The sequence below is a fragment of the Hyla sarda genome, chromosome 3 (assembly GCF_029499605.1).
Source record: "Hyla sarda isolate aHylSar1 chromosome 3, aHylSar1.hap1, whole genome shotgun sequence".
In the NCBI taxonomy this organism is placed as follows: Eukaryota; Metazoa; Chordata; class Amphibia; order Anura; family Hylidae; genus Hyla; species Hyla sarda.
This window is the reverse complement of record NC_079191.1, coordinates 336,016,818-336,036,191: the sequence shown is the minus strand read 5'-3', so window position 1 is coordinate 336,036,191 and position 19,374 is coordinate 336,016,818. Positions and strand designations below refer to the sequence as shown.

General features: G+C 43.6%; 1 protein-coding gene and 1 long non-coding RNA gene across 5 annotated transcripts in view; one reads left to right on the top strand and one right to left on the bottom strand.

The window, feature by feature from the left end:
* UTRN (utrophin) overlaps positions 1-19,374 on the bottom strand; it is a 702,825-nt gene that overhangs the window by 629,131 nt on the left and 54,320 nt on the right. The window contains exon 1 of one of the 4 annotated variants that reach the window (XM_056567372.1): positions 16,423-16,672. The exons of the other annotated variants lie outside the window; for them this stretch is intronic. Coding sequence (XP_056423347.1) covers positions 16,423-16,498 — 76 coding nt within the window. The 5' untranslated portion in view covers positions 16,499-16,672. Of the gene's footprint in view, positions 1-16,422; positions 16,673-19,374 lie in introns of those variants that run through there. 4 annotated transcript variants of the gene reach the window in all.
* On the top strand, positions 11,768-16,510 carry LOC130362602 (uncharacterized). The gene is made up of 3 exons (XR_008891484.1): positions 11,768-11,899; positions 12,319-12,361; positions 16,377-16,510. It is a non-coding gene; the product is annotated as an uncharacterized LOC130362602 (long non-coding RNA).

Sequence of the window (19,374 nt, the reverse complement as noted above, 5' to 3'; positions counted from 1 at the left end):
CTGCTTATGAACTTCCTTTTTCCATTCACCTATGCATTTTATTCATTACTTTGTTTTGAATACTACAGTTATGTGTGGGCATAGTAATCGAAGAATCCAAAAAAATGAATTAAGTATTTATTATTAAAAGAAGAAAAATTATTTAAACTAAATTGTATGTTATAATATAGGAGTAGAATACTTAAGTAAAAAGACCAGCCCCTTACTGTGCCGGGTGTTACAAAGTACTAACAAAAGTCACTAAATCATGTTCTTCTCCAAAATTCATTTATATCGGCATAAAAGTTGAGTCATTTCATTACACTGTATCAAACATACTCTGGTTCATAAGCAGAAGGGGGATGTTTATTTTCCACATGTACATTTGATCCCTTGGCTCTTGTACAGAGATTTCCCATTAGGGAAGCCAAGATTGGTCATCTATGCTTGAAAAACAAGGATTGTCCAATCAGATAAGAACCTCTCACATTTTCATGCCTATTTTTTTCCAAGTGAGTCAATGTCAAGTGAGTCAAAGTGCTCGGAGCTTTTAAAAGGGAAAAGACAACATATGTTAGGGTAGAAAAAGTAAGAGGGAATCACCATTGGATTTCTGTAAGAGATTAAATGCTTGGCTTTGAAGGGAAACAAAGTTCTACAGAAATTTAGATACAACTGATAACTTGTGATAGGAGTTAACTTTTTCTATTAATAAATTACATTACGGTATATATATATATATATATATATATATATATATATATATATATACTTTCTCTCTCTCTCTCTCTCTCTCTCTCTCTCTCTCTCTCTCTCTCTCTCTCTATATATATATATATATATATAGCAAATAGATAAAGACAGCACCTCAGTCGTCCAAAGGAGAAGAAAATTAAAATGGGGTGCCCGCATTCCTGGAACCTGGGTCCACTGGTTCCTCAATCCAGAAAAGTAAAGATGATGCAGCACTCCACAAATATGCATAAGGTGGCTATTTATTCCAGCATGTGCAAAGACAACGTTTCACCAGTCTCTCACTTGAGAAAGCCAGTGAGAGACTGGTGAAACGTTGTCTTTGCACATGCTGGAATAAATAACCACCTTATGCATATTTGTGGAGTGTTGCATCATCTTTACTTTATATATATATATATATATATATATATATATATATATATACTGTATATATATATATATATTTTTTTTTTTTTTCTTTCTTTACAAAATATAAAACCAGTGGTATAAACAGAGGAACAGAGAGTAACACAAGAAATATACCTCCTTTACTGGTGCTAAGTGACACCACCACACCCATAGCCACCCGTCAAGTAGGTTTTCATGTCACCAACCCATTTCAAAGGTACATTGCCATCATATAACGTGATGATATTATGTCATGACAGTATGATCGAAGGGGATCTGACCATAGAAACAAGTTTTTTTTTATGTGCAGTGCCACCCTCAGTGAGGGAACAGTAACACAGCTCCACTAATATCTAGGAATCTGGTGAGTGATTTTGCCCTTTTGGGTCACTTGGAACTTACCTGATCCGTAAGTGACAGCATATTCTAGTGATATACTATCACATATTGGCAAAAAAAATGAAACTTTATTACTCAAGTATATTACTGTACTGTACTGTACTGTTACATTTTAGCACCTGGATTATGCCCATCTCTTAAGATCTGTCCAGAGGGCATCTATGGACCCAACTATTGTCTACCCACTAGTAGTAAGCCAATTTCAAAAAAACAAGGTGATAACACTACTTTCTACTTTGGCACTTTAGAAACTAAACGATAATGCTATAGCAGGACGGAATACATAATACTTCACTTAGTGCACAGTGAAGAAAGAAACTTGCTCATTAAGTTCCCCCTCTCAAAACATGCTATTTGGTCTGTTAGCTGTGGGCAATTTCCTCACTGGGCAAAAGAAAAAGCAACTACTTTCTAACCAATAAGGATCATCTTAACTACAACTGGATATACTACATCGTATTATAGTATACATATAAATATAATATGAGTCTACAGTGATCCCCAACCAGTGAAGGCTAATGTGGTGCACAATACTACGATGTGCTTATTAATAATGCTGCCACATCAAATGTACCGGTATATTAGAGTCACCCACAATACCAACATGACAAAGCTAGACAAAGGACCCGTAACAGCTGGCTACAGTTTACCCATAACAATGCACCCACAAAAGTGGCAATAGTATCATGAAAATAAAACTAGGTCTAGTACACTAAAACCACCATTTACACACTTAACACACTCCCCTAGAATAACGATAAACTTCCCTCTATCATTTTCCTATTACACTAGGAGGAAGTTGCACATAATTGCCCTTTCCTGTATACAGCAGCACTACAGAGGACCCAAAAGAGACAACCACTTTTGCTGGAAAAGAAGCATGGTATTTTAAGACAGCAGGACAGTGTTAACTTCCCCTCTAAGTCTAGGGAGACCATGGAACTTCGGAGAGACCGTGAATTTTCGTGGCGCTGATCAGGGAGAAGTCAATCACGATGCGTTGATTGATGGTTAACCATTAAAGGAATTTTATCTTGATGTACACATTATGATCAGCGCCACGAAAATTCCCAGTCTCGTTAATCTTCACAGGAAGGCTGCAAATGGGTCCATGAATATTTTTATCATTCATTAAGTGCTGTCCATTGTTGTGTATGCCGGTACACAACCGGAGCGGGTAAGCGGCCATTGTGCCCCCCTCTGTATATTTACCATCCAGCACATGTGATCCTCCACAGGGAGCGCCTTTTTTTGCTTTTATACCTCTAAGTCTAGGACATTAGAGGCCACGGTTGCAGCGTATAAACTCAAAGTTAAAGGGGTTATCTAGCATTAGAAAAACATAGCTGCTTTCCTCTGAAAAAAACAGCACCACACGTGTTCTCAGGTAATGTGTGGTATTACCCTTCGGCTTCATTAACTTCTCGGGAACTGAGCTGCAGTGCTACACACAACCTGAGGACAGGGGTGGTGCTATGATTTTGTAGACCTACATATCCCCCTTTCTTTTGTAAAACGCTTTTTTCTCCATGTAATTTTCTGCGACTTTAAAAATACAAAGCTAGATAAAGAATTTGTTGAATTGATCTTTTAGCTTTCACAAACTGTAACCGTCCTGCTGATTTGCCTGTGGAATAATATCCAGCCAGGTAATTACACTCAGCTCTTTGTAGACAAAAAAAAAACATTTATTTAATTTAAAGTTTTATTATGAAGCTTAACTTTCCCTTTAGCACGGACTACGGACAACTTTTCCTATATCAATGCTATTTAATTTTGTAGGTGTTGAAATATCATCTAGATTTGGCAAGATACAGAGAAAGCAGGTTCGCTGATAGCAATTAATCAGGAGGATGGATACAGGCCAGAAAACCATGTTATTCTTCACCTTAGAGTAGAAGGTTATCGTGAGATTCAACTGAAGTGAATTGAAAGGAATAAGAAAATGAGGACGAGTGGGTTGAACTATAACAGATATTGGAGGAGGCATTCAATAACAGGTTTCTAGGTCCATAGACAGATTTTAATGGTGGTACATCATTTACTTCAATATTGAAGGTCATGCCCAAAGAATAACCTCAAGGGCGCTTCTATAATAAAAATATTGTAAATGTAATTCAATAAACTAGAGTTCCCCTTTAGTGTGAAGTCTTTTAAAGGGACTGTCTCATCTAGAACACTGAAAGGAGATCTTTAGGTGGTCAGCTGATCGCTCCAGGACCAATAGCTGAACCTCTAGGCACTGTGCTGTTGTTGACATGGCTTTCAGAATGACTATTTAGTACATGATCGCGTGGTCCTCTAGGGCGGATAAAACTACAGGAAATGTTCCTCACTAAAGTGGTACCCTATAAACTGAATGCATCTCTTTAAAGGGGTACTCCGGTGAAAAACTTTTTTTTTAAATCAACTGGTGCCAGAAAGTTAAACAGATTTGTAAAATACTTCTATTAAAAAATCGTAATCCTTCCTGTACTTATAAGCTGCTGAATACTACAGTGGAAATTATTTTCCATTTGAAACACAGAGCTGTCTGCTGACATCATGAGCGCAGTGCTCTCTGCTGACATCTCTGTCCATTTTAGGAACTGCCCAGAGTAAAAGGAAATCCCCATAGCAAACATATGCTGTTCTGGACAGTTCCTAAAATGGACAGAGATGTCAGCAAAGAGCACTGTGCTTCACAAAGAAAAGAATTTCCGCTGTCGTATTCAGCAGCTAATAAGTACAGGAAGGATTAAGATTTTTTAATAGAAGTAATTTACAAATCTGTTTAACTTTCTGGAACCAGTTGATTTAAAAAAAAAATAGTTTTTCACCAGAGTACCCCTTTAAAAACTGTTCCTTCCATCATTAGACTTTATTCTTAGTTATTTTTATTAAACATTTCTTGACATACAGCAAAAAAAGGTAAAACAACCTTTACATACAAAGAACAAACATAACACAACAACCCCTCCACTTTATCTAGGACCAGTGTTTGAGTGACAAATAAACTATCTTTCCTGTTAAAGCTGTAAACAGGAAAAACAAAGACGTAAAATAGAAAGAAGCCATAACGGCCCACCATACCTAGGGAGGATCAGAGCAGAAGGGTTCCAAGCAGACATTACGTAATGACAGCAGCCACTCAATTCATAGCAGGGTCAGGCTGACCATCTAGAAATAATAGACTCAGGGGTGTCCTAAAGGCCATCCTCTCAGCCTTCATTAAGGAACACAGAAGACAAATGGGGAATGTCAACCCAGGGGCCCCATATATACATTTTCTTATATACCCCCTGATTAAGTCTAGAGATCAGCTCAACTACAGTCAGAGGATCAGGTGGAAGCCAATGCTGGATAGCCAATAGAACTAAGCAACCCCCGCCTCCACCCCCACCCCACAACACCACCATCCTCACCGGCTCCAAAACCAAGAATACAAATAAATGGGGTAGCAGGAAGATCTACACCTTTCTTTTATTTAATTAAAGGTAAAATTTATCTCCAAAACAGACCTATCTGGGTACGTTCTGACATTAAATGCATTAGGTGAGCATTATTCCGTGCACAGCGAGGGCAGTGGGTGTCTGTGCCAGGTCTACATACCGACAAATGACTCCCATTTTCTCTTCACTGTCAGAGGATAAGCCTGATGATAGCAATGCAGCAAGTCCACATATATAGCTGATATAACCCCATTAGAATCTTTAGAAATAAACAAAGTGTTCACTACAGCCTTGATATGGATGGAGAGAGGAGACAACCAAGCCTAAGCATCGATAGCATAGCGCAATTATACATAGCGATAGAAGGAGGAGTATGGTAGAGAAAATTCCACCTGCAGTTGGGAAAAAAACTTCTAAGATCAGCACCTTGAAAATAGCTGAGACAGGTGATCGACCCATCTGGACACCCAAAATGTTGCCCATCAAACCCCTGTAGTTCTGACAGGTGAGGGTTATTCCTGAATGCACTTTCTACTTTACTTTTCAGTTACTCTACATCATTGTGATATTCAATTTCCATTTCCCCCACTAAGAAGGTAATTAGACTTAGTTATACACCAGACGTCCTTATGTAATGCATCAACCTGTCTTTCAGGAATCCAAACTCATAATAATAGTATAATTTCAATGTCATATGTTGTTACATGTTGATAAACACAACGTACGGGAACACAAACTCACTCTACCGCCTAATAGGATTTTACACATCCCTGCTCTCATCTCACACATCTAACAAAGTACTTAGGAAATCACTCAACTAGAACAAGGTACCACAAGAGAACCTCAATTCCCAGGCTATAACTTTCAAAGAGTTATTACCATGTTTTTAATGAAAAAAAATGTGTTAATTAGACCAGTTCAAACTAAAGCCCCAGTTCACACCAACATGGAGCCAAGTCTGATTACTTTGCAGAAGGCCATTAAGGGTAATTTAGCCCAAAACACAAAGTTCCTTCATCACATCTGAGTATATACTCGTGGTAGATCATACAGATTCAATAATTGTCAACCAATTTCATCGAAAAATGAACGTGTACAGGAGTAGTCCAACAAGTGGTACACATTCATTTAAAAAAAAAGGGGCCCCATAGCAAACATCAAAAAGGGCCTTCTATTATAGTGTGTGATTTGGCACTTCAGGACAGAAAGGTTTGTGGTTTATTTCCCCTTACTTGCCATGATCAATATCCATGTCTATATAGTTACCGACAATGCAGTTTCTTGGAAAGAGGAGTCCCACAAAGTTTTCTACTAATAATAAAAAGTAGGGCAAACCAGGACTGGTTCGCCTATCTTCCAGGACCCCATAGAAGCTGCATGGTCTTTCTCTATGGTACGTACGCTCTTGAGTATAACGTGAAATCTATTGGAGGAAAAGAGATATTGTTTTTCAACATACTCAACATGCTTTGACCATTCAGGAGGTAAACACTGCCCGTTTTCTGTCATTTCTATTGAAGTAAACATTCAGGCTGATTTAAGCATACATGTTTATGAAAAAAGTAAACCAGGAAGAAAGAAATGAAAGGATGCACTCACCCGGGAGTCTTGATAGCAGGAAGTCCGGAGAGGACGGGAGGAAGACCGGAGGATGCGGCGGGGGACGGGGGAGTGCTGGGGACCGGCCCCGGTACTTACCTCGTCCCTGAAGACCCGGATCCCGGCGAGGATGATGGCGGCGGCGACAGGTGAGTAGATCTTCAGCCGCGGTCGGGCCCTTTACAGCAATGCACGTCGCCGTAAAGCGACATGCATTGCTGTAATAGGACCCTGTAAACTACAACTCCCAGCATGCCCAGACAGCCCTTGGCGTCTGGGCATGCTGGGAGTTGCAGTTTTGCAACATCTGGAGGTCCACAGTTTGGAGACCACTGTGCCCTTCCAGATGTTGCAAAACTACACATCCTCAGCATGTCCTTACTGTCCAGGCATGCTGGGAGTTGTAGTTCTGTAACATCTGGCCCTTCAGATGTTGCAGAACTACAACTCCCAGCATGCCTGGACAGTTTTGGCATACTGGGAGTTGTAGTTTTGCAACATCTGGAAGGGCACAGATTGGGAACCACTGTATTAGTGGTCTGCAAACTGTAGTCCTCCAGATGTTGCAAAACTACAACTCCCAGCATGCTGGGAGTTGTAGTTCGGCAACATCTGGCTCTAAAGATGTTGCCGAACTACTACTCCCAGCATGCCTGAGAATGCTGGGAGTTGTGGTTTTGCAACAACAGGAGGCACACTGGTTGGGAAACATTGTCTGTTTCCTAACTCAGTGTTTCCCAACCGTGTGCCTCCAGCTGTTGCAAAACTATAACTACCAGCATGCACTGATAAACTGTGCATGCTGGGAGTTGTAGTTTTGCAACAGCTGGAGGTCCCCCCCTTGTGAATGTACAGGGTACATTCACATGGGCAGGGGGCTTACAGTGAGTATCAGGCTGCAAGTTTGCGATGCAGCAAATTTTGCGCGGCAGCTCAAACTCGCAGCGGGAACTCGCTGTAATCCCCTGCCATGTGACTGTACCCTAAAAACACTACACTACACTAACACAAAATAAAATAAAAAGTAAAAAAAACACTACATATACACATACCCCTACACAGCCCCCCTCCCCTCCCCAATAAAAATGAAAAACGTCCGGTATGCCACTGTTTCCAAAATGGAGCCTCCAGCTGTTGCAAAACAACAACTCCCAGTATTGCAGGACAGCCGTTGACTGTCCAAGCATGCTGGGAGTTTTGCAACAGCTGGAGGCACCCTGTTTGGGAATCACTGGCGTAGAATACCCCTATGTCCACCCCTATGCAAATCCCTAATTCAGGCCTCAAATGCGCATGGCGCTCTCACTTTGGAGCCCTGTCGTATTTCAAGGCAACATAATAGGGTCACATATGGGGTATCGCCGTACTCGGGAGAAATTGTGTTACAAATTTTGGGGGGCTTTTTCTCCTTTAACCCTTTATGAAAAGGTGAAGTTGGGGTCTACAACAGCATGTTAGTGTAAAAAAATAAATTTTTTACACTAACACGCTGGTGTTGCCCTATACTTTTCATTTTGACAAGAGATAAAAGGGAAAAACGCCCCCCAAAATTTGTAATGCAATTTCTCCCGACTACGGAGATACCCCATAAGTGGGCGCAAAGTGCTCTGGGGGGCACACAACAAGGCCCAGAAGGGAGAGTGCACCATGTACATTTGAGGTGATTTGCACAGAGGTGGCTGATTGTTACAGCGGTTTTGACAAACGCAAAAAAAAAAAACACATGTGACCCCATTTCGGAAACTACACCCCTCACGAAATGTAATAAGGGGTGCAGTGAGAATTCACACCCCTCTGGTGTCTGACAAATCTTTGGAACAGTGGGCTGTGCAAATAAAAAAAATTTGTACAGCCCACTGTTCCAAAGTTCTGACAGACACCAGTGGGGGGTAAATGCTCACTGTACCCCTTGTTACGTTCCTCAAGGGGTCTAGTTTCCAAAATGGTATGCCATGTTGGGGTTATTTTGCTGTCCTGGCACCATAGGGGCTTCCTAAATGCGACATGCCCCCCGAGCAAAATTTGCTCTCCAAAAGCCAAATATGACTCCTTCTCTTCTGAGCATTGTAGTTTGCCCATAGTGCAATTCAGGTCCACTTATGGCGTACCTTCATACTCAGAAGAGATGGGGTTACAAATTTTGGGGGGTATTTTCTGCTATTAACCCTTGCAAAAATGTGAAATTTGGGGGGAAACACACATTTTAGTGAAAAAATATATATATTTTTTTACATATGCAAAAGTCGTGAAACCCGTGTGGGGTATTAAGGCTCACTTTATTCCTTGTTACGTTCCTCAAGGGGTCTAGTTTCCAAAATGGTATGCCATGTGAGGGTTTTTTGCTGTTGTGGCACCATAGGGGCTTCCTAAATGCGACATGCCCCCTGACCAAAATTTGCTCTCCAAAAGCCAAATATGACTCCTTCTCTTCTGAGCATTGTAGTTCGCCCGTAGTGCACTTCAGGTCCACTTATGGGGTACCTTCATACTCAGAAGAGATGGGGTTACAAATTTTGGGGGGTATTTTCTGCTATTCACCCTTGCAAAAATGTGAAATTTGGGGGGAAACACACATTTTAGTGAAAAAAAATATAAATTTTTTTACATATGCAAAAGTCGTGAAACACCTGTGGGGTATTAAGGTTCACTTTACCCCTTGTTACGTTCCCCAAGGGGTCTAGTTTCCAAAATGGTATGCCATGTGGGGATTTTTTGCTGTTCTGGTACCATAGGGGCTTCCTAAATGCAACATGCCCCCCAAAAACCATTTCAGAAAAACATACTCTCCAAAATCCCCTTGTCGCTCCTTCGCTTCTGAGCCCTCTACTGCGCCCGCCGAACACTTTTCATGGACATATGAGGTGTGTCCTTACTCGAGAGAAATTGGGCTACAAATATAACTATACATTTTCTCCTTTTACCCCTTGTAAAAATTCAAAAATTGGGTCTACAAGAACATGCGAGTGTAAAAAATGAAGATGGTGAATTTTCTCCTTCACTTTGCTGCTATTCCTGTGAAACACCTAAAGGGTTAAAACGCTGACTGAATGTCATTTTGAATACTTTGGGGGGGTGCAGTTTTTATAATGGTGTCATTTGTGGGGTATTTCTAATATGAAGACCCTTCAAATCCACTTCAAACCTGAACTGGTCCCTGAAAAATAGTGAGTTTGAAAATGTTGTGAAAAATTGGAAAATTGCTGTTTAACTTTGAAGCCCTCTGGTGTCTTGCAAAAGTAAAAACACGTCAATTTTATGATGCAAACATAAAGTAGACATATTGTATTTGTGAATAAATTTTTTTTTTTTTTGGAATATCCATTTTCCTTACAAGCAGAGAGCTTCAAAGTTAGAAAAATGCAAAATTTTCTATTTTTTCAGCAAATTTTGGAATTTTTCACTAAGAAACGATGCAAGTATCGACAAAATTTTACCAATAACATAAAGTAGAATATGTCACGAAAAAACAATCTCGGAATCAGAATGATAGGTAAAAGCATCCCAGAGTTATTAATGTTTAAAGTGACAGTGGTCAGATGTTCAAAAAACGCTCCGGTCCTAAGGTGTAAAATTGCCTGGTCCTTAAGGGGTTAAATGTACTGAAGGCGGCGCACGCACACCCTAGAGAGCGGGGCCGCGCGTGCCGGGAGGCAGATGTGGACGGCGCAGGGAGCGGGGAGCCAGGTAAGTGGAATAGGGATGCGGTGCGTGAACGGGGACCAGCCGTCACAGCAGCCACGTCCCCGACACAAGGAAACCCGGGCTCCCAGTCAGTGTGACTGACCGGGGGACCCCGGGATCTCGAGGCAGTAGGCCGAGGGAGCGGGCGCTCCGGTCCGGGGAAGGGGACCGGAGCGCACGCTGTGACAGCCGGACTATACCTCTTGTATTTTCCTTTATGAAAAAAGTGGTTGTCACTCTAACAACATACGTTTACCAAGGGTTTTGCCAACAGGAGTGATTTATAGGCTGCTGTGCATAGAACATGGTTTTTAGCAGCCAAAAAAGAGAGTGTCAGCATTTCCATCTTTAATATAGTGAAGTCCTAACTATACATTGTACACTTTCATAGCTCCTTTGTGCAAAACCGTAGAATATTTTTTTGTGCTCTTTGGGCTAAAAGGAGAGTGAACTGCTGTGAAAGTTTTATGTAGCCTCACTACACTGGAAAAAGTCAGAACATATTACAATACAACCTCCAGCAATGGAAGACAAAAGTCAAAGGACTTTCTGTTAAGGCAACAATGGACTTCAGTATTTTTTTTAACACCTACAAAGTTGTCAATTGTCTTACTGTTAAAAGACAAAGGTAAATGCCAAAATTACAGAATCTACATTCAGATGTCAGCACTGTAAAATTAACAATGAAATGCCTCAAATGGCATTTCAGTCTAGTGCTCTTAGGTGGAAAACTTTCAATCTGAATTACTGTTCATAAATATAAAGGCTACATGAGTTGCTGACAGGCTATGTTATCTGCAGCTACAAAAACAGAAGAAAACATTGAGGAGTCTCAAAGTAGCCTGAACAGTCAGTGACAAGGACAAATCCTGATAGAAATGATAGAATCCCCACACAGAGAGTGTTCACCCAAACAAATTACCGTATATACTCGAGTATAAGCCGACCCGAATATAAGCTAGGGCCCCTAATTTCACCCCAAAAACCCAGGAAAAGTTATTGACTCGACTATAAGCCTGGGGGGGGGGGGGGGAATACATCATCCCCCCATGTAATCATCTAGACCCCCCGTCATTAACACCCTCATCATCATCACCCTGTCATCATCCCCCTTGTCATCACCCCCCCCCCTTCATCATCACCGCCTGTCAATCCCTTCATCAGTGGTCTTCAACCTGCGGACCTCCAGATGTAGCAAAACTACAACTCCCAGCCGATGGCTGTCCCGGCATACTGGGAGTTGTAGTTTTGAAACATCTGGAGGTCCGCAGGTTGAAGACCACTGCGGCCTTTGTCATCATCCAGACCCCCCTTTAGTTTTCTACTCACCTCCCCTCGGTGGGAAGGAAGGGTGAGCTGTCTCGGGCCATCTATGCTGCAGGACCGTCCAGTGGGGTGGGTTAGTCGTTCCGGGCTGTCCATCTTCACCGGGAGGCCCCGGGCCAGCCCCAGACTAGTGACGTTGCCTTGACGACGACGCACAGGGACGTTCATGCGCAGGGATGTCACGGACATCTGTTGCGCACGGATGTCCCTGTGCGTCGTTGTCAAGGCAACGTCACTAGTCCGGGGCTGGCCCGGGGCCTCCCGGTGAAGATGGACAGCCTGGAACGACTAACCGTCCGCACCGGACGGACCAGCTCACCCTTCCTTCCGACCGAGGGGAGGTGAGTAGAAAACTAAAGGGGGGTCTGGATGATGACAAAGGCCGCAGTGGTCTTCAACCTGCGGACCTCCAGATTTTTCAAAACTACAACTCCCAGCATGCCCGGACAGCCGATGGCCACTGAGAAGGGATTGACAGGCGGAGAGTTCACTCGAGTATAAGCCGAGAGGGGCGTTTTCAGCACGAAAAATCGTGCTGAAAAACTCGGCTTGTACTCAAGTGTATACCGTACTTTGTAGCAAATACACAAAACACAGATATAACACAACCAATGTTTGTTTAATAGCTGAACATTCCGGCTTAATGAAAAATACCTCAAACATTGATGTCATATTGCAATGTGTAAACAGTACTTTATTACTCTCAGTACTACAGGAAACAAGCAAGTGACCATGTTGAATAATACAGTAACTTTTTCAGATTAGAACGTGAAATCTAGAACATGAACACTTAAGAAAAGCAGGTACGTGGACACCGGAACTAGGCTGATGTGGTCACAGAATGGACAGAACTAAAAGGCGTAGATACAATCAGGAGACTGGAGACAAGGAGTAGGAATGAAGACCACTGCGGCCTTCGACATCATCCAGCCCCCTCTCACCCCCTTTAGTTCTGTACTCGCCTCCGCTCGGCGCTGGTCCGGTGCTGCAGGACTGTCCGGTGAGGAGGTCGTCTGGTGGGATAGTGGTTCCGGGCTGCTATCTTCACCGGGGAGGCCTCTTCTAAGCGCTTCGGGCCCGGCCCCAGAATAGTCACGTTGCCTTGACGACGACGCAGAGGTTCGTTCATTACCAACGTACTTCTGCGTCATCGTCCAGGCAACACCTCTATTCCGGGCCCGCAGCACGGAGAAGAGGCGCCCCCAGTGAAGATAGCAGCCCGGAACCACTATCCCACGGGACGACCGCCTCACCGGACAGTCCTGCAGCACCGGACCAGCGCCGAGCGGAGGCGAGTACTGAACAGAACTAAAGGGGGTGAGAGGGGGCTGGATGATGTCGAAGGCCGCAGTGGTCTTCAACCTGCGGACCTCCGGAGGTTTCAAAACTACAACTCCCAGCAAGCCCAGACAGCCGATGGCTGCCCGGGCTTGCTGGGAGTTGTAGTTTTGAAACCTCTGGAGGTCCGCAGGTTGAAAACCACTGAGGGCGGATGATGACAAGAGGATGATGAAGGGGGGGGGGGGTGGGATGATTACAAGGGGATGATGAAGGGGGGTGGGGATGATGACAGGGGGATGATGAAGGGGGTGTGTGGGATGATTACAAGGGGATGATGAAGGGGGGTGGGGATGATGACAAGGGGATGATGACAGGTGATGATGATGAGGGTCTGGATGATGACAGGCGGTGATGATGATGAGGATGTTAATGACGGGGGTCTGGATGATGACAGGGGGGGATGATGTATTTCCCACCCTAGGCTTATACTCGAGTCAATAACTTTTCCTGGGATTTTGGGTTGAAATTAGGGGCCTCGGCTTATACTCGGGTCGGCTTATACTCGAGTATATACAGTATTCTTTATGGGGGAGATTTATCAAAACCTGTGCAGAGGAAACCTTGCCCAGTTGCCCATAGCAACCAATCAGCTTGCTGCTTTCATTTTTATGAAGGCCTGTGAAAAATGAAAGAAGCAATCTGATTGGTTGCTATGAGCAACTGGGCAAGTTTTCCTCTGCACAGGTTTTGGTAAATCTCCCCCTATATTTGTACCCAGTCTGCCTTCTGTTACAGTATGTGGGAAGACGCAGCACCGTACAATCTTTGTGAAAACTCCAGCAGTGTGTTTCCTCATTACCAGAAACATCGACATAGTAGTAAATATGAAGCACCTTGTGACATTTGTTATATAGCTCATCATTATCAGACTTCATGGCTAACATTTGCAAAGCTGTCAATGACTGCAATAAAAGGACTGCAAAAAAGTATACAACAGGTGTCACCCGACATTCTGTTCTCTCCCCCATAAAAAGGGCAAGTCACACGTGCATATTCGGGAACTTCATTCCAGTGAATCGCTATAACCTGTAGATATCAATTTATTCTCACACATCAGATGCATATAAGCATATAACACATACACTGGTCCCTCAAGTTACAATATTAATCGGTTCCAGGACGACCATTGTATCTTGAAACCATTGTATGTTGAGACCATAACTCTATGGAAACCTGGTAATTGATTCTGAAGCCTCCAAAATGTCATCCAAAAATAGGAAAAAGTGAGGATTAAAGAAAAATAAGTAGATAACTAATACAGATAAAGCAAGTCCTTACATATACAGTGGTCCCTCAACATGCGATGGTAATTCGTTCCAAACGAGCCATCGTTTGTTGAATCCATCGTATGTTGAGGGATTCGTGCAATGTAAAAAAGTAAAGTCATACTCACCTGTCCCCGCCGCTCCGGACCGCATCCCGCCGCTCCTGATGGTGTCCTAGCCGCTCCTGATGGTGTCCTAGCCGCTCCCGATGGTGTCCCCGGGCCTCCGCTGGGCTCTCCTGGTCTTCTCCGGTCCTCCGCTGTCTTCTCCGGTCCTCCGCAAGGCCTTACTGGGCCTACGTAGCGACGTCATTACGTCGCTGCGTACGCTGTTCCTATTGGATGACGGGATGGCGTGCGCAGCTTCGTATTGATGTCACCGGAGAGGGCAGAGAAGACACCGGAGGACCAGCGCTGGACCCGAAGGGCACCCCTGAGCATCGTGGAGTGGTAAGTAATACTTACCGCACCACACGGGGAACATTAAGCTGCTATCCGGCAGCAGCTTAAGAATTCTGCGCTGCTGGATAGCGCTTAATGCGATGGCCCCGACATAAAAAAGCATCGTTTGTTCATTTGATCATATGTCGGGGCCATCGTATGTCGGGGGGTCACTGTAAAAGTAAGAAAGAGCTGCTGGGAGCTGTAAATCACTGTCTATGTTAGTGTTTCCCAAACAGGGTGCCTCCAGCTGTTGCAAAACTACAACTCCCAGCATGCCCTGACAGCCGTTGGCTGTCCGGGCATGCTGGGAATTGTAGTTTTGCAACAGCTGGAGGCACCCTTGTTGGGAAGCAATGGTTTATGTAGAGGACAGGAGCTTCTTCAGGGTCCTATACAGTACACACAGTGTCCTTAATAGAGCCACCCTTTCTTGGTGTCCTAAGGATCAGCTAACCCTGGCACAGGTAAGGAGTAGTACAGAACTTGTAGTTCCTCCCTGGACTGTAGGGGGCGCTATCAGACACAAGTCAGTGCATGCACTTCAGTAATACAGGTAAGGAGTAGTACAGAACTTGTAGTTCCTCCCTGTACTGTAGGGGGTGCTACCAGACACCAGTCAGAGCATGCACTTCAGTAATACAGGTAAGGAGTAGTACAGAACTTATAGTTCCTCCCTGGACTGTAGGAGGCGCTACCAGACACCAGTCAGTGCATGCACTTCAGTAATACAGGTAAGGAGTAGTACAGAACTTGTAGTTCCTCCCTGGACTGTAGGGGGCACTACCAGACACCAGTCAGTGCATGCACTTCAGTAATACAGGTAAGGAGTAGTACAGAACTTGTAGTTCCTCCCTGTACTGTAGGGGGCGCTACCAGACACCAGTCAGTGCATGCACTTCAGTAATACAGGTAAGGAGTAGTACAGAACATGTAATACCTCCCTGTACTGTAGGGGGCGCTACCAGACAGCCAGTCAGTGCATGCACTTCAGTAATACAAGTGATTTACCAGTAAAATGCCCATTCTAATTGGTAAGTTCCTCCAGTTGTGACAAGTCTCACAGATCTGGACTGTCCGTAGCATTGTATGTTGAGTCTGGTTTCAAGTTACAATGGTCCAGAAAAGACCCTTGTATGTTGAAACTATTGTATGTTGAGGCCATTGTAAGTTGAGGGATCACTGTATATCATTATTACAATGACTTCAAGCCTCCATTTGCAGTCTCAACCACCTCTGGATTACATTTTTCATGCAATACCCAAACGTCCATGACAAAAGCTCAACTGTAATTGGAACAATGCTGAATTATTATGATATGTACATAATAAATCATTCATACACCGCCAATAAAGAAGAAAACTGTACTGTGCAGCATAAGCAGGGTGCTGATCCTTCACCTCTGCTTCTTCCATCTACTCTGCCCACATTATTGTGGATCTGTAAGTAGACTCAGGCTTAAGTGATGTTTCTGTAAATCCAGGCCTGCATTATTAAATGCATTAACATATACAGGATCTGTTGTCTGATCTGTTACGTCTTATTTAAGATCCCTTGCTCCTAGTTATATCACTATTGCACGTAGTCAACAGTTGACTGTAACATGAAAAAAAGTTTCAAAAGCTGGAGAACAAACCAAGAGGAGTACAATTACCATATAGACTGCGTCCATGTCCCCATTGATGGTTATCCATCACCATAGTTAAAATAATAACGTGAAAGAAACCGATCAAACCTGCTGAATACAGATCAAACCCATTCTTTTCCTACAGATTCCATGGCAGGTGAATCCAGATCATTCTTGAGCGAATATATTACCTGACTTCATAGACCCAGCTCTGGACTGAAGCTTTGTTTGGAGCAAAAAGATGGGTTGTTTCCACCTTCCCTGCATGCTGAGTCGCTTCACATTGATGTTTTAACCTCAACTGTATAATCAGTATTAGAGGAAACGGATACAAAGTCAGAGAACAGCGCTGTATGGTGGGCGGGTTCTGCATTTCCTATGTTACGTGTTAATCTCTGAGAAACAAAATATTTCTCTAGAGGGTCGAAAGGGGAAAAAAAAAAAAAAAAAAAAGTGAAAACAAAGCTACTCACGTGGGAACCAAATCAGCTCTTTTGCTTTTTTTTCATCTATGAACAAACTTCGCAGACAACAAATGTCACAAAAAGCAGGCGCTGGCGCTTGCCAATAAAAAGAATGGTTTCCTTCAGCTACAAATGTATTATTAATATAAGAATTAGTACACTTATCTATCTATCTTTATCAGACTTTGAGAGTCAGTAATCTCAATTTAAAGGGGTACTCCACCCCTAGACATCCTATCCCCTATACAAAGGATAGGGGATAAGATGTATGATCGCGTGGGTACCGCTGCTGGGAACCTCACGTGATCTCTCCTGCAGCACCCCCTGTCATCTGGTGCACGGAGCGAACTTCGCTCCGTACCTGATGCCTGGCGATACACTGGCCGCCACACCCCCTCCCATAGACTTGCGGGGTGGGCCCTGACGTCACCAGCCTGCGGCCCCTGTATCGCCAGTCATCGCTCTGTGCACCAGATGACAGGGGCTGCTGCAGGGGAGATGTCGGTGGTTCCCAGCGGCGGGACCCCTGTGATCAGACATCTTATTCCTTCTCCTTTGGATAGGGGACAAGATGTCTAGGGGCGGAGTACCCCTTTAAGAGCCTATTAGACTTTGTTAGTGGCTAGATAACAAGCACCGATCTCAGTGATCTACACTCATTTGCTGAACCCATAGGCTGTCTTTACACGTGTTAATTAGTCATGGTACCGCCACATTTTTAACACTATTTTCATAAATAAAAGAAAAATTGTGCAATTGACAGCAACTTGCAACATTTCAGAAAATAGCGGTAAACATGCGCTAAGTAAACGCTACATGTGAGAACACAGCATCATCAGAATCCTCTTTGTCCTATTTGAAGCACAGGCTTCGGTCCAGTAAATGATGGCGGCACTAGCACTCCTCTGTGCTCACTCCTGTCCTGTCTATCAGATTCCTGTCTGAAAACGGAGAGGAGATGGTTACAGAGCAGCCTGCAGAGATTGGATAAAGAGACCATGCACAGCACAGCAGACTCAGGGAGGAAGTAAATGTATTGTGATTAAAGGCGGCTTAGTACTTGCCTCGGACATGCCCCTTTTTGAGCAGTTGATGTCAGAATGACTAAGCAGCAGTACACACGCCTTTACTGTAGCTGCAGCTACCACTTCTACAGGAAGGCTTTTCCATGCATCCACTACTCTCTGTACAGTTATCCTCTGTTCGCGTTCACACTACTGTGGGAGTGTAGATGAGAGAACACCTTTTGCAAAGGGACTATATTTTCGGAGGGAAGAAGACTGATTCTGTCCAGAGCCTGCCACCAACAGAAAGATTAGCAGCAACACAGAAAACTTACAAGCAAAAGAAACAAGCTAATAAAATGATATTTTTTTTATCACAATTAAAAAAAAAAAAAAAAAAAAAAACTAATTTATATGACTGTAACAGCTATTGTCAACATTTCAGGACTTGTGTAATAGAATTGATAGTTAAATTATACATTGGACAAATCCTGGCCATGACATTCTCCAACGTTCCCATGAACATTTTGTGGGTGGCCGGCTACAGAGCTGAATCAACTTTCTAGCCATCTCCATCTTTAGTGACTGTATTTATCTTGACACCGCGCAATTCCAGAAGTAAAGCTGCCCTTTATATAGAAATACTTCAGCCTCTCTCATTACACAAATGGGCCTGTAAAGTAGGCCAGAGGTGCACCAAGTCACCCATGCGGCTTATTTTGGGTGCCTTATTTTTTTAACGTTTATATTTAGATGCTGGCAGCTGTGGAAATACTAGAAGAGCTGGGAAAACGCAGAGACAAACATGGTTCTGTCCTCAAAATATGGAAAGTTTCAAAAGTTAAAGGGGTTATCCAGGAAAAAAACATTTTTTATATATCAACTGGCTCCAGAAAGTTAAACAGATTTGTAAATGACTTCTATTAATTTTTTTTAATCCTTTCAGTACTCATGAGCTTCTGAAGTTAAGGTTGCTCTTTTCTGTCTAAGTGCTCTCTGATGACACCTGTCTCGGGAACCGACCAGTTAAGAAGAGGTTTGCTATGGGGATTTGCTTCTAAACTGGGCGGTTCCTGAGACACGTGTCATCAGAGAGCACTTAGACAGAAAATAACAACCTTAAAGGAGAACTCCGGAATATAAAAATTGTCGCCCATAGTGCCGGCAGTAAAAAAATAAAGATGTACATACCTTCCTCCACTCCCCTGGGGCCTTCAGTAACCGGCTCCGACCTCCGCCGTGATCCACTTCCTGGTTGCTGGTAGTCGGAGAGTCTTACTGCGCTCACCCAATCACTGGCCGTAGTGAAGTCCAGACTCGGCTGGCGATAGGCTAAGCGGCAGTGTGACATTTTCGGCGGCCCTGGCCGCAGGTGCCAGTGTAGTGAAGAATTTTGTGTCCTGAAGCGTTTTCACACTGCCGCTCAGCCTATCGCTGGCCGAGTCGGACTTTGCTGCGGCTGGTGATTGGCTGAGCACAGTATGATTCATCCGACCACCAGCAACCAGGAAGTGGATCACGGCGGAGATCGGAGCCGGTTACCGGAGGCCCCGGGGGAGCGGAGGAAGGTATGTACATCTTTATTTTGGGCGACAATTTTTATATTCCGGAGTTCTCCTTTAACTTCAGAAGCTCATAAGTACTGAAAGGATTAAAGGAGTACTCCGGTGAAAAC